General features: G+C 33.9%; 1 protein-coding gene and 1 pseudogene across 2 annotated transcripts; both read left to right on the plus strand.

Moving 5' to 3' along the window:
- Positions 1-274: 274 nt before the first annotated feature.
- Positions 275-4,957, plus strand: LOC143594946 (catalase-like; annotated as a pseudogene). The gene is made up of 8 exons (XR_013146440.1): positions 275-363; positions 2,472-2,568; positions 3,019-3,296; positions 3,368-4,145; positions 4,224-4,313; positions 4,397-4,464; positions 4,549-4,642; positions 4,724-4,957. The product of XR_013146440.1 is annotated as a catalase-like (transcript).
- A 4,359-nt stretch (positions 4,958-9,316) lies between these two features.
- Positions 9,317-12,478, plus strand: LOC143594947 (catalase). The gene is made up of 8 exons (XM_077074121.1): positions 9,317-9,357; positions 10,287-10,383; positions 10,474-10,751; positions 10,840-11,616; positions 11,718-11,807; positions 11,928-11,995; positions 12,076-12,169; positions 12,270-12,478. Exons 1-8 carry the CDS (start codon positions 9,343-9,345, stop codon positions 12,327-12,329), a joined length of 1,479 nt encoding a protein of 492 aa, XP_076930236.1. The 5' UTR covers positions 9,317-9,342; the 3' UTR covers positions 12,330-12,478.
- The last annotated feature ends 8,886 nt before the right edge of the window (positions 12,479-21,364 follow it).

Here is a 21,364-nt window from a genome sequence, read left to right on the forward strand (position 1 = left end):
TTAATTATATTTCTTTTAAGCATTTCGTGTATCACACGGGTTATAAAGCTAGTTTCTATAATGTACAGCACCCGCTCACAAATATATGAGGAGACTACTCTGGATGATTTTATAAAGTTGAATTTTTTAGTAGATTATCACTTACAATAATGCACTTCCATAATTTTCCAAATAACATTACAAAAGTCATTATTATTGTTATAAATTATTATTTTATTTATTATATTTTTGAACTAGCACATAAGATATTTTCCTTATAAATAGTAGCAAACATTAGGTTTTGATTGACAAGGTGATCCCAAGCGGAAAGCTTCTCTCTACTTTCTTTTCTTTGATCTCATCCATATCATGGATCCCTACAAGGTACAACTCTATGATAATAATCTTGTTATTGTACAACTCATTCATGCATACAATGACACTACTTGGAATGATTAAATACTGAAACTTTACTCTAATTTTGTCTTTAGTTTATTTCTATGAAATAAGTTTATTATAAATTTAATACGTTTACATACAACTTTCTCTTATGAAGATTGCCCGTCGATCACCGTGATCATATTGCATGCAACACGAGACACGCTTTTGTGTTGGATCATGCGTGTATTTTTGTTGTTATCGAACTATGGACAAACTGACAAGCATTAAATCTTATGTTGTTTGTTGTTATCTAACTATTGGAAAATTAATGAGTGTTAGATCTAATGGATATTGTATGAACAATAATCGAATCATGGCTTGAGTTTATACATGTTCATTGGAACAAAATGGTTGTATTCGATCCTGATCAAGGCTAAAACCGCTTAAAAGCGACAGATCAAGGTGGCTTGAGTGAGCTAGCTAAGATCCAAAGGTAGGACGCATGGGCTTGACTTGTCTTAGTTACGTCTTGAACGATCACAATACGTGTCTTGCTTTAGATGACACAACTTGTCTTATATGAATATATTTAGTATTTGTATAAATATGAAGAAAATCGAGTAATCTTAGTGTGAAGAAAATTGAGTGTTTATTAAATCATAATTATTTGTCCTTTTGATTTAATGATTATAATAGACGGTTGCCATCACCTAATTAAATTCACAAAATAATATCCATGAGTAATTTTTTTAACAAGCATTTGGAATCAACCATCCAATATTAGAGTGAGTCTTTCTGAAGCGGGATGTTAATAATCCATAATGGTTTTGACACGTGAGGCTCGACTCACCCAAGAACACCATCAAAAGTAAACACATAACTGTATGGTAAAACCCTTTAAACTAGGTTTCAAACATAAGAACTTAAGATTCCAATCTTAACTATCACCCTCATTTCAAAAGTTGATTATTATTTTTAATTATATTAGTATTTATACTCATTTTCAATCTTATTTGTAAATCAAACATTACCTTAAATTCACTAGTCTTTGTTGGGCTTCATTACATATAACTTATAGATCTAAAACTTTAAACAAATAACCTTTTTTTTAATTCAAGAATTCAAACCTTAAAATAAACAAGTCCTAGATTGTTTTGCCCTTTTGCATATAATTGCAAGATGTGGACCAGAATTTTTGTGTGTGATTTCGTTTTCTAGTACCACCAAGCTACAATAATGATTTAGGTAAACAGCCAAACAGGTAGATCCTATGTAGTGGATGATACTATGTTGTGGTAAACCAGGACGGATCTGACCATGGTTGAGGGGTGGCCCATCTTCCGCTCAATTTTTTTGACGAAATACAATTTTAGGTTATTTAATTTTTTTAAAAATTTTATGTGCCGGCTATCCCTGAACAAACTTTTTTTAAATCTGAGCTACTTATCAGCTTTTCATCCAGATCTGACACTAGTGGTAGATCTAATAATCAATGGATTTTCAATTTATCTGGTCATATTTACATTTTAAAGTTCATTCGTTTAATTTAAATAGCAAATAAAAGTTCAAAATTTTTTTATATTAAATAGTTATTCTTCTAAAATTTCTGAAAATTGTGAATTAAATAGACGCTCGATCCAGTTTTGAAAAAAAAATAGATGCTCGGTCTATGTACTTTTGTAAGATACTATTAGACCTCTACAGTTACATAATGATTTTCAGTCTACACACAGTCACACGTACATACATTACTTACGTTTTTATTTGTTTTCATATAAATAAATTATACGGTTTTAATATTACTATTCATGATACGTATTAAAAGAATACAGTGTCACCTTTGATACACCTACCTTGTCTGGTCGTTGGCCAGATCCAACCGCCATGTGATAATCTGTTGGAATGTTTTTTCAATAAAATAAAACTAATGAAATTGATTTAGCTGTTTCGCCCGGTTGTGCAGGACGCGAAACTCATCCTCCCACACCCTGATGTAAATACTGCGGATCATAACACTATTGTTGTTGTTGTTGTTATATATGGAATAATCAACAGTATTTACTCATGTGTCACGTTTGCTAATCTATTTTTAATTGTTTGACTTGCTGTAGCAACGCCCGTCAAGTGCTTACAACTCCCCGTTCTGGACAACAAACGCCGGTGCGCCTGTTTACAACAACACTGCATCATTGACCGTTGGAAATCGAGGTAAAAATTACAATAATTCGATTTGATGCTACTCGATCCGTTATGTTGTGCTGATTTTGTCATAACAATTACGCTAGTTGCTCCACTTGTAAAGTCAAAATAATTGCGCTAGTAATTATTACAACAAAATAAAGTAAAGTCATAATAATCGTGTTAGTTGCCCTACTTGTGTTTTGTCGTAGGGTAATTGCTCTATTCATAGTAATTACGAATTTACCACCGCTTCTTTTCCTTTTTTGATCACTTCATATGGTTCGCACACCATCCCGATGCTAGAAAAGAAAATTAAAAAAGGTCGCTCAGTCGTTTAGGTTAATTAAACATATAACTATAAAACTTGCAAATTTTGATCATTCAAATAAATATTATTGAACATATGAGTCGTATAGACCTTATGGCCATATTGTGTACAGCTTGGTGTCTAATATCATGAACTATGAAAAATTACAGGTCCAATTCTGCTAGAAGATTACCATTTGGTTGAGAAACTTGCTAATTTCACACGCGAAAGGATCCCCGAACGTATAGTTCACGCAAGGGGTGCGAGTGCTAAGGGGTTCTTCGAGGTCACACATGACGTTACTCATCTCACCTGTGCTGACTTCCTCCGGGCCCCTGGAGTCCAGACTCCTACAATCGTTCGGTTCTCGACTGTTATCCATGAGCGTGGAAGCCCCGAAACCATCAGAGACCCTAGAGGGTTTGCCACAAAGTTTTACACCCGAGAGGTAACGAAAATGAATATATGGTTTGTTGATAAATATTGTGACTTAATGATTTATTTGTGTTGAACTTATAGGGTAACTTTGACATTGTGGGAAACAACTTCCCAGTGTTTTTCACACGCGACGCAATGGCGTTCCCTGATGTGATCCATGCGTTCAAGCCAAACCCGAAGTCGCATATCCAAGAAGACTGGAGGATTCTTGACTTCTTGTCACAACCATCCGGAAAGCTTGAACACCATGACATTCTGGCTCGATGACGTCGGTATCCCAACCGATTACCGACACATGGAAGGGTCAAGTGTCAACACTTTGACTTTAGTCAACAAAGAAGGCAAAGTACACTATGTGAAGTTCACATGGAAACCAACATGTGGAGTCAAATGTTTGATGGACGACGAAGCGGTCAAGATTGGTGGTGCGAATCACAGTCACGCGACTCAAGATCTTTATGACTCGATTCAAGCTGGTAACTTCCCGGAATGGAAGTTGTATCTTCAGGTGATTGACCCCGATCATGAAGATAGGCTTGACTTTGACCCGCTTGATGGCACCATGATTTGGCCGGAGGACGTCATACCGTTGCAGCCTGTTGGGCGGATGGTTTTGAACAAGAATATTGATAACTTCTTTGCTGAGAATGAGCAGTTGGCGTTCAACCCGGGACTTGTTGTCCCAGGGATTTATTACTCGAATGATAAGATGATTCAAGGGCGGATTTTTGCTTATTCGGACACTCAAAGGCACCGTCTTGGACCAAACTACTTGCAGCTCCCGGTTAATGCTCCTAAGTGTGCTCATCATAATAATCATTATGATGGGAATATGAATTTCATGCATAGAGATGAGGAGGTGTGTTCTTTAATTTATTTTAACATATTAGTGCTAGCTTTTTACCTTAATATAATTTTGGGTTCTTTTTTCAGGCAGGTTGATTACTTCCCTTCGAGGTATGATCGTGTTCAACACGCTCAGCAGTACCCGATCAACTGTGTTACAGTGACTGGAACCCGTGACAGGGTTAGATCTTTTATCATTGGCAGGTTTGCAGTAACAATCACTGAAGTAACTCTTTTTTTTTTTTTTTTTTTTTGTGAATGCAGACTGTGATCCCGAAATTTAACGATTTCAAGCAGCCGGGAGATAGGTACAGATCATGGGATCCAGAAAGGTACATGTTTTATGTCAGTTTGTTTTATTAAAAATATTCCAAGACTTAATCAATATTCTAAAACTATTCATGTTCTTTCTACAGGCAAGACAGGTTCATTGTCAGAATGGTTAAGATGTTATCCGACCCACGGGTCACCCACGAGCTCCGCAGCATTTGGATCTCATTCTGGACCCAGGTTTGTAATGTTTTACGCCAGTCAAAATACAGAAGACTCTCTTAAAAATATGTGTTGATTTTGGTGCATTTTGGGTTGCAGGCTGACCAGTCTCTGGGCCAGAAGATAGCATCACGCCTCAATGTGCGTCCCAATTATTGAACATAAGTATGTTACAGGTCGGGCCGATCAAGTTATATTGATGATCATGCTGATATAAAAGAAGGTCCGTCTATAAGTTTGTTACGTTACACAAACTTTGTTGATGTTTTCGTCCTTCCTTTCGTTCTGTAATGTTTTATTTCACTATGGAACCTGAAACTTAGAATAAGTGCACGTCTAAGAGAAAGTATAAACTTATGTTTATGTTACTTTTTCTATGAATGTAATGTAATGCTTTTTTGCTATCTATTTGATGCTTCTGTTGATATATTCTTTGTTTAGTTGGGCCGGGCCGGGCCTTGTGAGAAAAATAGATAGGACTGGGCTTGGCCCATGGGTATGAAGCTTGAAAGGCTGTAATTTGGCATGTATAAGTTTTGTTTATGTGGGCTTGTGTGTGTATGTATGTTTGTGGGCTTTTGATTATTGGACGTGAAAAGCCCAATAGGAATATGGCCTCATGGCCCAATGGGCCAAATGTGTAAGAGATGATCCATAGTTTGAAATAGTTATTAGCCCACTTGGCATGACAACCGCGGCAAGGCCCTAAGGTGGGGGCCTCATGTTCACCAATCTGCTTCATGAGAATCGACCGAAAATTTTGACTCGTTGACTTAATCATGGTCAATTCCATTATCTCATGGTAGGAAATAGCTCTTTGCAAACAAAAATTAATTTCAATTTCTTTTTAACTTTAATCTAAAACTGATATGATTTTTGGGGTTGTATTGGGCCAAACAAATGGCCCAAATGCTTTAGCCCCATTTTGTCTCTCTGCAGATCTGATCAAGGATAAAGCCCATTATCACTTCAAAACCAGGTAATTACATGTTTCAACTTTAATTAAATTATATTATATGTGATCTCTATATAGGTAAAATTAAAGTACTGACACTTAGAGAATCCACACCAATAAACCAATTCAAACCTCCACCTCATCGCCACATCATACTCTAACCATTTTTTTAAAAAAGCCCCACTTTTTACTCCACCCATAAACCAATAAAAATCTCCACATCACTACCAACTTTTACTACTATATAATAAATATGTATATATATGTATATAATTTGTGTGTAGTGGTTGTGGTGGGGCCACTACAAACCCACATTTCAAAAGTTTGAAAATACAAACAAACACCTCTACAAACGTTTGTCTTCACCCGTAAACTTTTGTTTGCACCATTCCACGTCAACAAAAACCTCCACACAAACACCGGTGGAGATGCTCTTATTTCGTTAAATTAATATTTCTTTCACCATCTTATAATGTGCCATTTATATTAGTTGATTTTACAATCAAACAAACAAGATTATCCTACTAATATTTTTAATGACATTTTTATTATATTTAAAACATACGTTCAAAAAGCAATTAGAAAGACATTATGATAAGTTTAGCTATTAGCCTACTATGTATCTCGGATGACAACTATGTCAGTTGACAGATTAAAGTAATTAACATTAGCTTGCACACGAATCATATATTTATTCATGTCAAATACATTTAACCTAACTCAAACCCCCTTAAAGCCATTAGTCATATAACCTAAGCGTGACCGGTATAACATGTTTGCCAAAGTGGTCAAACGGATTGGCAAGTCTAAATTTGTTGACAAGTTATTTTCAAATTTACAGGTTAAATGGGTCATGAGCATGTTGACTGATTATAATAAAGTTTGTAAACGGGAAAATGGCTTAACAATAACAAGTTAAACGTATAAATATTTTTTTTAAAATTTAATCCTAACCGGTTTAAGAGGTCGACACATATATCCATACTATACAACATCCTTTTATAAGACATGTTAGTTATGTCAATCTATTTACCACATAAGCTAGTTTAGAAATACCTAGAACCTGATTATTGTCGTCTTACTAATAGTCTATTACCTTATTAACATAAATTTGCTTAATTTGTTGATAACATGAAAGTGTGTGTTGGAAAGGTGGACAACAAATTACAAATAAAGAAAAATAACTATCCTCTAAAATTACTAGTTTAGACTACAATATTTCAACGGTTTAGGTTTGAGAATATTTATTTTAGTGGTTTTAGTATTTTTAATATGTATAATTAACAAATAGAAACAAAATTGAAGTTGTTGTCACTAATAAAAAACCCAAAAATTGAAATTAAAAAAAAATACTTTTTGTGGCTAATTTCCAACAAAAAGAAAAACCTTATCATAAAGCATCTTCATACCCCAATCTGTGTTCACACCAAGTAGATGGAGTTGATGAGCACACGTTTCAAAGCACTGATCAACACGTGTCCGGTTATTAGAGGTCCAGGTCATCAAATGGCACGAGTGGCTCTTTTTTAATTTTATTAAAATCCAAAATTAAGGATAAGGTAGAGTAGCTTGGTGTGCCAATTAATTTATATGTTTTGAAATAGTACCATAATTTATATAACTAAGTTAAATAAAGACCCTAAAGAAATTATTTTATGAAAAAAGGTAGATTAAAGAGCATGAACATAAATCATATATTTATTTATGTCACATGTGATGTTCGGATTTAGGGTTTCTGTCTTGGATTTGCAATCGAATTTTCAACACACATATAGCATTTACCGTCAACTATATTTTTGAATAAAAATCAAGGTCTTAATTGTTAGATCAAAACAAATATTTGGTTATGATCTTATCAACCCATTCTCTTTTTTAACTACACCATAGGACCGCTGAATTAATCAAAAATCAAGTTACCATTGTATCACTTTCTTATGTTTTTAATGCTAATAAACTAATAGAGTATTAATTATATTTCTAAATATGTAGTAAACTATATAAATAATAAGTGAATACTTTTCTTGAACGATTTGTTATATTCACAACATTTTATTATACATAAAAGGATAGTTCATAAATATAATAAATGTGTATTAAGTTGTCGTATCAAGTATTTCATATTAAATATAGTATTCGTAGTTATCAGAGCATTAAAAGTTTTGTGATGTACATTTGAAGAGAACTTAAGGATCTAAATGACAATTAAAGCAAACTTTGGGATAGTTTATGTAAACTTATTATTTTAGGTAACTTAAATCAAAGCATACAATATTTTATTTTATTCTATTCATGGCTTTATCCCATCTCCCATCCACCTTGGTTTTTTCACCTCTACATAATGGTAAACTGTAGGACCCACCTTAACATGAAACCTGGCATCCTTTATTTTTTATTTTTTTAAATAACAGTATATATCATTCAAAATATCGTCTTCCTTTATTTTAACATGCATATTACGTGTGTTATGTGTTGTTTATTGTTGTTTATATAGGTTGATGAAAACCTTAAACATTCAGGATGAGTGTTAATATACAAGATCTCGTATGAGATTTAATAAAAAAAAAATGCATGAGTATAAATGATACCAGTGTTTAGTCTAAATTAACCTCATACGTGTTCACATAATCATAATATGTAATTGCAGATACTCAGAAGTTTTTAAAATACTTAGAATTGCTAATATAGAATCGTTAAATTTGTAGATGGTATCTGATATTCAAGTTATTTTGCGATGGGTCCAAAATTCGAGTTTTGGGTAACCAAAATTCCAACCGGTAACTTGTATTCACATAAGAGCATTCTCAACCGATCCTCTATCACTGTCTCTATAATTACACTAAAAAACACTACACTTCTCTTTTCTGTTTTATTAAATAATATTTTTTATACTTTAATCATTACAGTTTTCTCTCAGCACCCTATAATTTACAAAAAAATCACTACCTTTTCCCCAAATTTACAAAAAATTATACATTTTATCTCTCCGCCCTATAATTTACACTCAAAACCTCACCCTATAATTTACAAACTTCCCTCACAAAATTTTAGGGATCGGATAAGAATGCTCTAAGATGATAAATGGAAATGAGATTTGGATTGTCAAATCCCATCAAATACTTAAATGTTGGATGCAACACTACGAATACTAGTATATATTTTTGTCAAATACTAGCTTGACAAACTTAGGGTCATTCAAACTATCTAGACCCTTAGCAAAGTAAGGTCCTAACTCGACTCAAATGGTCAAAACACTCAATCATATCAAAATAATGATACAACTTAGACTTATATCAGACTTGTCCTGGTTTTCGATTTAGAGTAAACAATGAATAGAACTCCTTTTAAGTCCTTTAGAAAAGTTAACTCACAAAATTCAATAACCAATGAACCATCATGTTTGCGAAGTTTTAGCAATCAAACCCGTATATTCTATTCTACATATTTTCCAAAAATCTACCTAATGCATAATTTAGAAGACTTAGCTCACACCATTTTGATAAAGATAAACACTTGATGGCACTAGTGACTAGACAAACGGTCAGGATATTAGCGGTATATTCCATTTTCTCGTGATAATTTATCACCAATATCTAAGCACGCGAAAAGGAAAAAAAATAGTGAAGATAATTGAGGACAAAAATAATATAGTTGTAAATAATAATAACCACCCCAAAGCTCTTATATAAAAGTCTCAGAGCAGACGATAAGAGCAAAATAGTCTTCTCATCTCCCCAAGCTATCATCATACACCTTCAAGTCATCCATGGATCCTTACAAGGTTCAAAACAACACTCAAACTAATACTCTTTCTCATTATTATTAATTTATTATTATTATGTGATCAGTTAGGTTAGATGATCGTTATCGTGCAATCGGTTATCTATCAGTATTGAATCTAATGTCTGATTACTTGATTTTGAATGTTTCTGATTCAATTGAAGATATTTGATGAGCTTTTGGTGTATTGGATTAACTATGCCCTAATTGGGAGATTTAGTTTTATGTTATTTAGGGTTTATAGTGATCGAAGTCGATACATACACATAATTAGAATAGAAGTGATGTTAAGTTTTATGAATTCAGAGGGAATCTGATTAGGTTTTTGATTATTGAGCTCTTGTTTGAATTTTAAGAAGTTAATATATAGTTGAAGCTATTTGTTTTAAAGCTATTGGTGGTAAATATGTTAAAAAAAAGTTTGATTTCTTTTGTAAATGTTTGATTTTAGCTGTAAGTATGCTTTTAGCTGATTATTTCAATGCTCTTGTAAGTAAATATGCCAAAAAAAAAGGAGTTTGAAGTAAAGCTCATAATATATGATTTTAGCTAATTATTTCAACGTTATTGATAGTAAATATGCAAAAAAAAAAAAAAAAAGTTTGAATTCTTTTGTAAAAAGTTTGAAATAAAGCTCATAATATTATGCTGATTATTTCAAAGTTCTTGGCAGTAAATATGTAAAAAAACGTGTGAAGTGTAGCTCATGTTATATAGTTTTAGCTAATTATTTCAAAGTTCTGAGTCCATGTTTAACTCAATTTAGCTAAAAATTACTTATTGAAGATCGAATGATTTAGCTATATTTGTTAGCATACATAAAACTGTGCAACATAGGATTCTTCATTTCTTCTTATGGTTATTTGCATTTTCACTGTTTTATTGCGATTTAATTGGTGACTCATGGTATTACTTTCTTGATTGATGCAGTACCGTTCTTCAAGTGCTTACAATTCTCCATTTTGGACCACCAATTCTGGTGCACCCGTTTACAACAACAACTCATCATTGACAGTCGGCACCAGAGGTATTAAACACTATTTCTTGACATTTACCATGTTTATCGTATACAATGCATAAAAGTTCCACTAATCATAATATATTTCCCATTAAACAGGCCCAATCCTTCTAGAAGATTACCATTTGGTGGAGAAGCTAGCTAACTTTGATCGTGAACGTATCCCTGAACGTGTTGTTCATGCTAGAGGTGCTAGTGCAAAGGGGTTTTTTGAAGTCACACATGACATTTCTGCCCTCACGTGCGCTGATTTCCTTCGCGCCCCTGGTGTTCAAACGCCTGTTATTGTTCGGTTCTCTACTGTTATCCATGAGCGTGGTAGTCCTGAAACCCTCAGAGACCCTAGAGGTTTTGCTGTGAAGTTCTATACCCGAGAGGTAAAACACCCATGTCTATATATGTGTATATATATGGATAAATGTTACTTCATCCTATATGGCCTTTACTAATCATTTACGTTTGTAGGGAAACTTTGATTTGGTGGGAAACAATTTCCCGGTGTTCTTCATTCGTGACGGGATGAAATTTCCAGACATGGTTCATTCACTGAAACCAAACCCTAAATCACACATTCAAGAAGACTGGAGGGTTTTGGATTTCTTCTCCCACCATCCCGAAAGTTTGCACATGTTCACATTTCTTCAAGATGATATTGGCGTGCCACAAGATTACCGACACATGGAAGGATCCGGTGTTAACACCTACACTTTGATTAACAAAGCAGGGAAAGCATATTACGTGAAGTTCCACTGGAAACCAACATGTGGCGTTAAAAGTTTGTTGGAAGAGGAAGCCATCAAAGTTGGTGGAGCTAATCACAGCCACGCGACACAAGATCTTTATGATTCTATTGCTGCTGGAAATTATCCGGAATGGAAGCTTTTTATTCAGACTATTGACCCGGATCACGAGGATAGGTTTGACTTTGACCCGCTTGATGTGACCAAGACCTGGCCTGAGGATATCTTGCCACTGCAGCCTGTTGGTCGTTTGGTTTTGAACAAGAACATTGACAACTTCTTTGCTGAGAATGAACAGCTGGCGTTTTGTCCTGCAATTATTGTTCCTGGAATTTACTATTCAGATGATAAGTTACTTCAAACGCGTATTTTCTCGTATTCTGACACGCAGAGACATCGTCTTGGACCGAACTATTTGCAGCTTCCGGCCAATGCTCCTAAGTGTGCTCATCATAATAACCACTATGATGGATTCATGAATTTCATGCACAGAGATGAAGAGGTATACTTTTTTATAACAATTATAATAATAATAATTATAATATTATTATTATCATAATAAGTTTTATTCTTATTTACTATATTATTCTTTTTCTTTTGCAGATTGATTACTTCCCTTCAAGATATGATCCTGCTCGTCATGCAGAGCAGTACCCTATTCCTCCCGTTAGGTTGTCAGGAAAGCGTGATAAGGTTGGTTATCGCTTATTTATTTTCCTTTTCTTTTTTCTTTTCAAACATGGCTTAATTTTAATGAAAGCTCAATTTTGATAATCAAGTAATTAAATGTTTAATGTTTTGGGACTGATGCAGTGTGTGATTGCGAAAGAAAACAACTTCAAGCAGCCAGGGGAGAGATACAGATCCTTTGCACCAGACAGGTATATAATCTGTTTGCTTTAAATTACATATCTACTTTTATTAATCATCTAACATGGTTGTAATTTAATATATTTTACAGGCAAGAACGTTTCATCAACAGACTTGTTGGTGCTCTGTCTGACCCGCGTGTCACCCATGAGGTCCAGTCGATTTGGATTTCATACTGGTCTCAGGTTAGACTTTCTTTCCTTAGTTAAAATAGTTACTGACCAGTTTGACTTAATGTTTACTTTAAAGAATTTGCAGTACAAACATAATATAATGTTTTTGCAGGCTGACAAGTCTTTGGGGCAGAAGATAGCTTCCCGGTTGAATGTGAAGCCAAATTACTAAAGGAGAACATCAAAAGGACGTGTTGGTTATAAATCCAGACATTGGTATACAAGGTAGTCTAGAGAAGTCGTCGTTTGTGTTATCGAATGTGGTGTCATAAATTCTAAGAGTCGTTTCTTTTATTATTGTAATGTCGAATAACTCGTATGATGCTTCTAAATAAAGTCTGTGTCACTGAATTTTTCGATCATGGATTTATGTAATCAATTGCTATTTCTTGATGATTATGTAATGATTTTAGCTAAGTTATAGTATATTGGTTTTGATAAGAGGATGGATTAAATGTTCTGCAACTGAATCACATGCAACTACTATTGGTTTTGATAAGAGGATGGATTAAATGTTCTGCAACTGAATCACATGCAAATACGCATAGAAATATGTGTTCTTGCTCTCTTAGGTTTAGTGTTTTATTTGGATTATCTTGAAGTGGACTTCGTGTACTCCGAGACATTAAAGGGTCTAAATACTTGTTTTGCAAAGTATGCATTGCTTGATCCATGTGTTTATACAGTATTCACCTAATTAATTATCTTTAGCCGGATAAAACATCCATTTGGTATGCTTTAATGGACGGGTTTTGTTGGTAATTTTAGTGTTATCAACATGTGTTTTAGTATATTGGATTAACTTGTCGATCGAGATAATCGCGTTAAAAATTAAACGAATGTTTGATTTGGATTTATTATTTGATTTATTCTTGGGCTATAGTCAAGTGAGCTTGTTATTACTTGCTCATGTAATTGGCTTTTTAATGATCCAATGTTCTCCCTGGCTAGGCTCTTGAGCGAAAAGAGACCGAAGAGAATAGACGGTTATAGGAGGTTCTCTTTGGTTCTTCATCGATACAAAGGAACGTCAAAACTCAATTCCATGATATGAATTATATGTCCAATCCAGTAAATCATTATGTGTAACCTACAAATAGGTTTATAGTGATTCATGATTTAAAAAATGACCCAGTTTTCAATTTCTTCATCTATACCAGTTCCATTTGATTTTGGGTTTTAGACTACAACATATACAACAGATTTTGCTTTTAAAAACGAGGTATAAAATCGTTTTTTCTTTTCTTTTTTGCTTGAAATTGTAATGCAGCCGTTTTTACACGTTGAAATTCTTGGATTACATATCCATACAATTCTTGAAAATTGGTGGTTGTAGCAAGAAAGCAAGTTGGCAAATTCAAGTTAGTTTATTTCTGTTTTGGGTATAAAATGTTGACCACTCGTGGTGAATTGTATCTAGTGGAAGACTGAAGAGAATAAGAGTGGTTTTGTTTTATTCGCTTCACAAGATTTGTGGAGTTGGTTGGTTTCACCACCCAAAACTAATCCCCATAGAGACCACTTATTTGTTTTCCTAAGAATATCAATCATGCGATTAAAATCTTTTGAGCAATATAAAACATGTACATAAGGTAGATACCATTAGTCGTTCAAAAATAAATATATATCTATGTAGGTTTAATAATTTAGAATATTTAGAATAATTTTTTTGAATCATGTACACTGACACTTTATTATTAGATTAAAGAATTTTGGTGATACTTTCAAAATCTTTAATTGGACTATTCATAGAGAAAACAAGCATGTGTATGCTATTATGTTCTAAACACGTGTAAAAAATCGTATGCAAAATAAATCAAAGACCATATTTATTCAGATGGGAACCATCATAACATATTGTAGAAACTTCACTAACTCTTGTGAAAGAGTTTGTTAGTTAAGGTTAGAACCGTCACAACCACTAGCTTGGTCTAGTGATAAAGGTGTATGGCCTTTCAACTGAAATATTATGGGTTTTAGTCCTTTAATTGAGACATGGAGTAAAATAGGAGTAAAAAAAAGCTTAAAACCATTGACAATTATTCAAATTGCACTTGCGACAACTATATTAAGATAAAAGACCTTCTTTAATAACTTCGATACTGATAATCATTGGGCAATTGGCTATGATTAACATATTAACGGTAAGTCGACTATTGTTGATTGTTCAAGTTGTTGCTGATGCACACATACTGGTTACTTGCCCCCCCCCCCCCCCCCCCCCTTCCCCCAAATAATTTTTAAGTTAGAATATATACCCCACATCTTCTAACCTGTATAATTTTTATTCTTATTTTAATTTAATGTTAAATTAATCCGGTTATTTTAAAATAAAAGGAATTGAGACTGAATTTATCAATATTTTGTTTTAGGACCGGAACCGGTGAACCGTCTGGTTAACATGTGAAACCTTGTTTTTTATTGAATTAAAAATGAAACACACACCGGGAATCGAATTCAAGCACATACCGAAATGAACAACTAACAAACACCACACTAGCCAACTGACCAAACTCTATTGATGTTATTCTAGACAAACATAAATATTGAAAAAAACACTATAAATGGACATAGATTGAATTCATTTATCATTAAACATAAACATGGAATATACACAAGAATAGGAAACAATCATTTCTATAACTCAGAGCCTAAATCAGTGGACTATATATGAAGATTACAATAAACTAAGTCAATTACGTTAATTACAAAATAACAATAAAAATAATTACTGTTAATAGAAAGTTGGTTATTATTATTTACTTATATATATATATATATATATATAGGGGAGATTTCAAATTAGAACCCCTTTGAGTTTTAAGAATTCGAAAAAACTCAGTGTAATGATTTTTTTTCTGAATTTTTTTTACACATACGTAATATATGTAAGTTACATACACGTAAAAAAATACAGAATTTTTTACGCGCCGAGTCGACTTATTACACATGTGTAACGGACGTAAAAATTAGTGTAATCACTTACAACTTTATTCTCTCTCCTACTTTGCCTTTTTAGTCAGATTTAATCTCAATCACACAATCCAATCCATTTAATAAAATGTGTGGCTAAGAATTGAGTTCTTCAGTTCTTAAAACTTAACATGGTTCTCAAAATATCCCTTCCCTATATATATATATATATATATATATATATAAATCTATTCTAATAAAGTAAAATAAATGGGACACTTGTCATGTTTTGGTTAATTCTCACAATTTTTTTCCTCCAAAACTAATATGCCCTAATATATGTAATCAATCAATAATTATTCACTTTCCTTTTACACTATATTTATATAATATTTATATATTTTTATAAATATAAATATTAACATATTATTTTACTATATATTTCAAAATACTTAGTGAATTCCAAAAATCAACAACAAATCATGTTTCTCAAATGAAAATTATTTCGGGTTTTTTGTGGAAGTTAATTTGATTTTATGGGTCAAAAGTTGGTAAATAAATTATTTGGTACAAGTTAACTACATTTAGGTCAAAAATGAAACTTTTGAGTATTTTTAAAAGTTTGAGAATGCAAAATAGATTTATCGTCAAATTTGTTATGGGTTCAAAGTGTTGACTTTAAAATGTTAAAAGTATGAAAGTTAAAATTTTAAACATGATTCGGGTTTCAAGTTTATTTTTAAGGGCATTTTTGAAATAATCAAAAGGTTCGGGATTTGGCAAATTGACTATTTTTCCCTCAGCTATTAAAACATAAGAAAAGATTACGAACACTTTTGAAATGCCACTTCCAGGCCCATCAATGTTTCTAACTTTTATCAAATTTCAAATGTTTATGTCAACATTAATTTTTTCTTCAATGGTGATCAGAACGTTGTATAGGAAGCATGTCATTCAAAACTATTCTCAAATGAAACAAAATATTCACAAAATTGAATGGGTTAACATGTTATATTTTATGTTGTCGTTATGATAAAGTCGAGAAGCCCTCTGAAACTTATCAAAATCTTTTTTATGGTGTAGCTCAGAAAAACATAGTTCTTGAAGAACATCTATCGTTATAATTTAATATCCTACTTTCCTTTGATGGGTGGTAAATTAATAAATATATCAATAAAGGTAACGCTTCTTTTGTATTTAAGCTGAGTAGTTAGAACTACTATCGTATGAGAATTCTTATTTTCAAAATTGGTTTTCATAACCAAAATTCTTTCAATTATACATATACGACACCGAGAATGAATTTTTCAATAGAAAGAAGCATTCTCGGGTACGATTTTGCATGGATATTTTTTTTATTAAGTTTATTTAAAAAAACCATTTTGTGATATAAATAAAATCAATTTATGTACACATTGTATAGATACAAGCATAGATGTAATACGTTTTTTTTTCATATACGTTATGTAATTATTTGTTTTATTATAATTTGAATTATCCCGTATGTAACACAGGCTCTAAAACTAGTTATATATATATTATTTATGACGTCATCCGGGTCAATACCCGGTCCGACCTGTGACCCGGGAAGACGTCCGGGTCGATATCTGGTCCAGGTCTAAAAACACTGGCTAATCATTTTTCTTATAGCATCCCTTGCTTATCACTTTTAAATAACCATCGTTCAAAGTAATTAATAAAAAGATAACTATTCTTTAAATGATTAGTAAATTAAGCGACTTTAAATTATCAACTCTTTAAAGACTCGATGCTTGGATCATACCAATGTCCGTATCAACCAAAAGTCTTCGGACATGGTCTCGACTTATGATGGCAATTAAGGTTAGGACTACCAAACACCGGGCCAACTGTGGGTCAGGGATTCGACATCCGGACTTGGTCGTTACTGTGTTCTAAAGTGCTTTTGAAGTATGGTGTAACACCAAAAGAAGCATTAAATATTTTAGAAGTCCTCTTACATAAGTGTATAGTGACTAGTGAGGTGGCATCCACACAGCATATACCGTTGCCACATCAGCTTTCAATAGGCTGTTGGTGAATAAGAACTTTGCAACATGTTGCTTATTTCTTTAGTTTATCTTGCAAAAACAGATTTTATATTTGGTTCACTGGTTCATGAATAAAAAGTCTAATAATTTTGGTGGATACATTGTAAAGAAAAGTAAATTAATCTACATAGAAATGTGAAAACAAAAAAATGTAAATTATTTTATTAAAATTGACTTAAATCATAGTACATAATTAATAATAAAAGCAAATTAGGCAACATGGAAAAGTGAAAACTATTTTGTTTCCTTTGATATGCATCCGAAATTGCCCTTCTTATTTAGTTTCTTGATGAGTTTGAAGCGTTTTAATTCATGTTTTAAGTGTTCATGTTGAAATTCCACCCATTCTTGTTCCATCTCCTCTAGCTCTTTTTGCGACACGCACGATGTTAAGCTTTTTCTGAGAATGCTTTGTAGTATCTTGCGTCCCCCAACTCCAAGCTTAGTATCGGAGCAACAATCCATAAATGGATACTTATCCCCAAAAACAACAACATTATCGTTATATTTGTTGACGTGATCAGAGCGTGCTCGCTTTTTCCTTTTTGATCCAAACATCTTTGTCAAGAAAACACCACCAGAGACCGATCTCGTGAAGGCTTTGTTGCTGTTAGCCATTTTTTTTTCTTATATGAAAATTCAAAAGAGAATGGTTGCTATTTATACACACACGGAAAATGTATATATATGGATACTCTCTCTCAGTTTTGTGAATATATGGTGTATTACGTAATTCCAGAAACTATATTATGAGAAATATGTGTATTATGTCTTTTGTGTTTGCATTCATATATTCTTCTAGAACCACGCTATTTTTTTGCTAATACCCAAAAATACGGCAAAATTTGTTCTATATATATATGCAACAATATTTAAAGCAATGAATAACTGTAAACTTACTGTCAAAATTCAAATTACAATCACGTAAATCATATTAACAAATGCCAAAAGCAGACTTGATTTCTTGCCTAATTAATCATGAATTATACATGTTAAGAATCATTATGCTAATTAGTATGGGCGGGCACAGTGGCGAAGCTTGGGCTTCGCCATGGCAGTGACCGAAGTCACGGACCCAAAAATTTTCAGGTCAGCGATTCGGTTCGTGTCGGTGATTCGGTTCGTGTCGGTTTTTCGGTTAGTGTCGGATCAAACAATATGACATCCATATATCTATTTTTTTTTCATTCATTCAAAACGATTGTTCTTACAATTAAAAAAAGCAAGACCTAAAATATCCATAATATGATAATAATACGAGAGCCGAGAGGAGGTTGAGTACCTTAGAAAAAGATTTACTCGTTTGTTCATCATCCTTTTTTTTTTAAAAAAAGAAAAAAATGTATCTTGCTTTTCATGATTTACCTAATTAAGAAGAATCAATAGGGTACGTTAGAGTAGAATTTCACCATACAATACAAATTACAAGCTTAATTGATTAATTTCCCCAAATCTCCAATTCACAACTACAAACCCCAACTTTATAATCCTTGATTTAACAACACAAAGTAGAGGAAATAGACTATTACCTTGCGGTGGTGGATGAGCGGCGGCGGTGGATGACTGATGAACGGTGGTGGGGCGGTGTGCGGTGGCGAGCTCAGAATTCAAAAGGTAGAAGGCAGGGTGGAAGGGAAGCAGGGCAATTGCTTTGAAAGAATTTCCGTTTGTTTTTTTAAGTTATGTTATGTAAAAATTTACAACAAACCCCTCCAAATTTGAATGTTATTAAAAACTAAGTTTTTTACAATTTTTATAACTTTTGTTTATAAAAACAGTGAGGTTTTATAAAAATAAATCAAACGATAAGGTATTATATTTAAAAAAAAATTGGTGGTGACTGGTAGCTTTTTGGAAAAATAAATTGGCAGTGACCACGCTTAATACTTATAAAAATTTTTGAGAAAAATTGCAAAATTTACCCTATTAACAGAGAAAACAAAAGTGACCGGGGCCACCCCGGTCCCTTTTAACTTTCGCCCCTGGGCGGGCATAAAAACCGGTTAAACCGTACGGACTCGACGATCCGAAACGTTTTGGAACGCATTGTATAGGAACTGATTTGGATAGAAAAAACCTGACGGTGTAGGACCGGTTTGTGGTTTTCGAAGAGGAATCAGTTTGAAACCGACGATTCATGAACTGATATATGGAAACTTGTTAACAGATCGGTTTCGACCAGCTGATATTCTTGTGTTCGGGTGGGCAGGGGGGAAACACGCCTGTGTGGATCTTACAGGAGTGTCTCCTCTTGTTGGGCTCAGGGACCGTGGGTTTGTTGTGGGTCAGGCTGCGTTGAAGGCTGAATCGGGCAAAGTTGTTAAACACAAGAAAGCTTGTTTAGATAATCAACATGTCTTTCTACCATTTGTGTAACACCCCGACCAAAGGCGGATTATACATCGGGGCGCCACATATTGTTTCATTACTCGTGACACTATTGGGTGTCAATATTTAATAAATATATTCATTCACGCATGCGCAACGTATACATAAGATATAAATAAACCAACATAAATCAATATATTATAAATCATAATATTCGAACAGCAATAACTTGTCTTGATACATTTTAATCTAGGTCCAAAATAAAGAAACTTCCTACGTGTCCTCGAACTCCAAAACAGCTACTGCAAACCTGAACATGTGTTAAAATAAACGTCAAACACTTGCGTGTTGGTGAGAAATCAAGTTTAATACAATACATAGATAGCAATAAATCTGCGCGCAACACGTGTATGTCTGGTGTTTAACAAGGGTGCAATCAGATTGTGATCAAGCCTAGATAGATCATAGCTCATAGTTCATAGTTCAATCCGTGCTCCCAATTGAGCACAAAAACGAGAAAACATTTGTGCAAGTGTAAAACAAGAAAACCGTAAACGATAGGTCTCCCGTGTTCATCTAATGGATCCATGAAAACTGCGGAATAGGCCGAACAAAGCGGTTAATGATACACACATACAAATAAACAGCCAAGTAAACGTCCTCAACACATGGGATACTGCGCGACTAAAGTTCATAAACAGTTTAAGACTCAAGTTTTGTATGAACACATGAACATCCCAAAGCATTTAAAATAAAAAGGGATTAGATACGAGATAACTCACTTGATAAAGATGCGATGTAAGATAATGCAAGAACCAACTCTTAAACAAGCAAAGTTAACCTATAATTAAAGATTATGTTTCAACGATCGGTTTTAGGTCTAGATAATAAGTTAGCATAATTAATAAGTAAATTATTATATATAATATATTACCGGAAAAGCAGGAAGAACAAGGAGGAAGACGGAGGCAAGAGAGGAGGCGGCAGGAGGACAACGGCAGAGAGCAAGAGGGAGGAAGAGATAATAAGTGTAGTGTGTGAAGTGTTAAGAAAATAGTATTATTTATAGGCAAACCCTAGGGGACATAATCCCTAGAAAAGATCTCCAAAAGTAAAAGAAAAGATATCAACAGCAAAAAGATTCCAAAAGCAAGATCTCAAAAGATAACAAAAGATATCAAAAGCAAAAAGTAAAAGATCTCAAAAGATATGGCAGCAGGAAAAGAGGAAAAGCAAAAGGGAAAGCTGTTAGGGAACAGTAAAAAGCAAAGGAGGAGTCAGAAAAGGCATGGGAGAAGACAGATAAAGGTACTGTTAAAGCATGGAAAAGCAGATCTCCAAAGATAATGTCAGTCACTTTATCTACCAACCAATGGGGTTGGTACGCATGCAGCGCCGAAAGCAACTATTCAGACATAAAGCAAAGCAGGTCAACAGCTCAAAAGATAAGACAACACAAAAGCAACGGCTAGATTCAACAGAAGAAAACTCAAAGGGTATAGCGCGAGAAGGCTAAGGCGCGAAGGCAGACACAGAAGGTCAAGAGAGCGCGAGCGCGAAGGCAGACAGAACTATCCTTAACGCGTCGCGGAAAGAACTACATTTCTAAGCGCGCCGCGGGAAGAATCACATTTCTTAGCGCGCCGCGGGAGGAACTAAAATTCCTAGCGCGCCGCGGGAAGAACTATAATTCTTCGCGCGTCGAGGGATGAACTACGATTCTTAGCGCGCTGCGAGAAGAACTACAATCCTTAGCGCGTCGCGGGAAGCGTTCGTCTCGCGTATCGCAGGAACAGATGGTCTTCACGCAGGATTTCTTGCAAGGGGTCTGCGCAGACAACCTTAGGCGGGAAGGAACAAAGGACAAGCAAAGAGGGAAACAAGGCTTCTGGGCGGG

Source organism: Bidens hawaiensis, unplaced genomic scaffold, assembly GCF_021521415.1.
Source record: "Bidens hawaiensis isolate Kalapana, Puna unplaced genomic scaffold, B.hawaiensis_p1.1 tig00044351_1, whole genome shotgun sequence".
Classification (NCBI taxonomy): Eukaryota; Viridiplantae; Streptophyta; class Magnoliopsida; order Asterales; family Asteraceae; genus Bidens; species Bidens hawaiensis.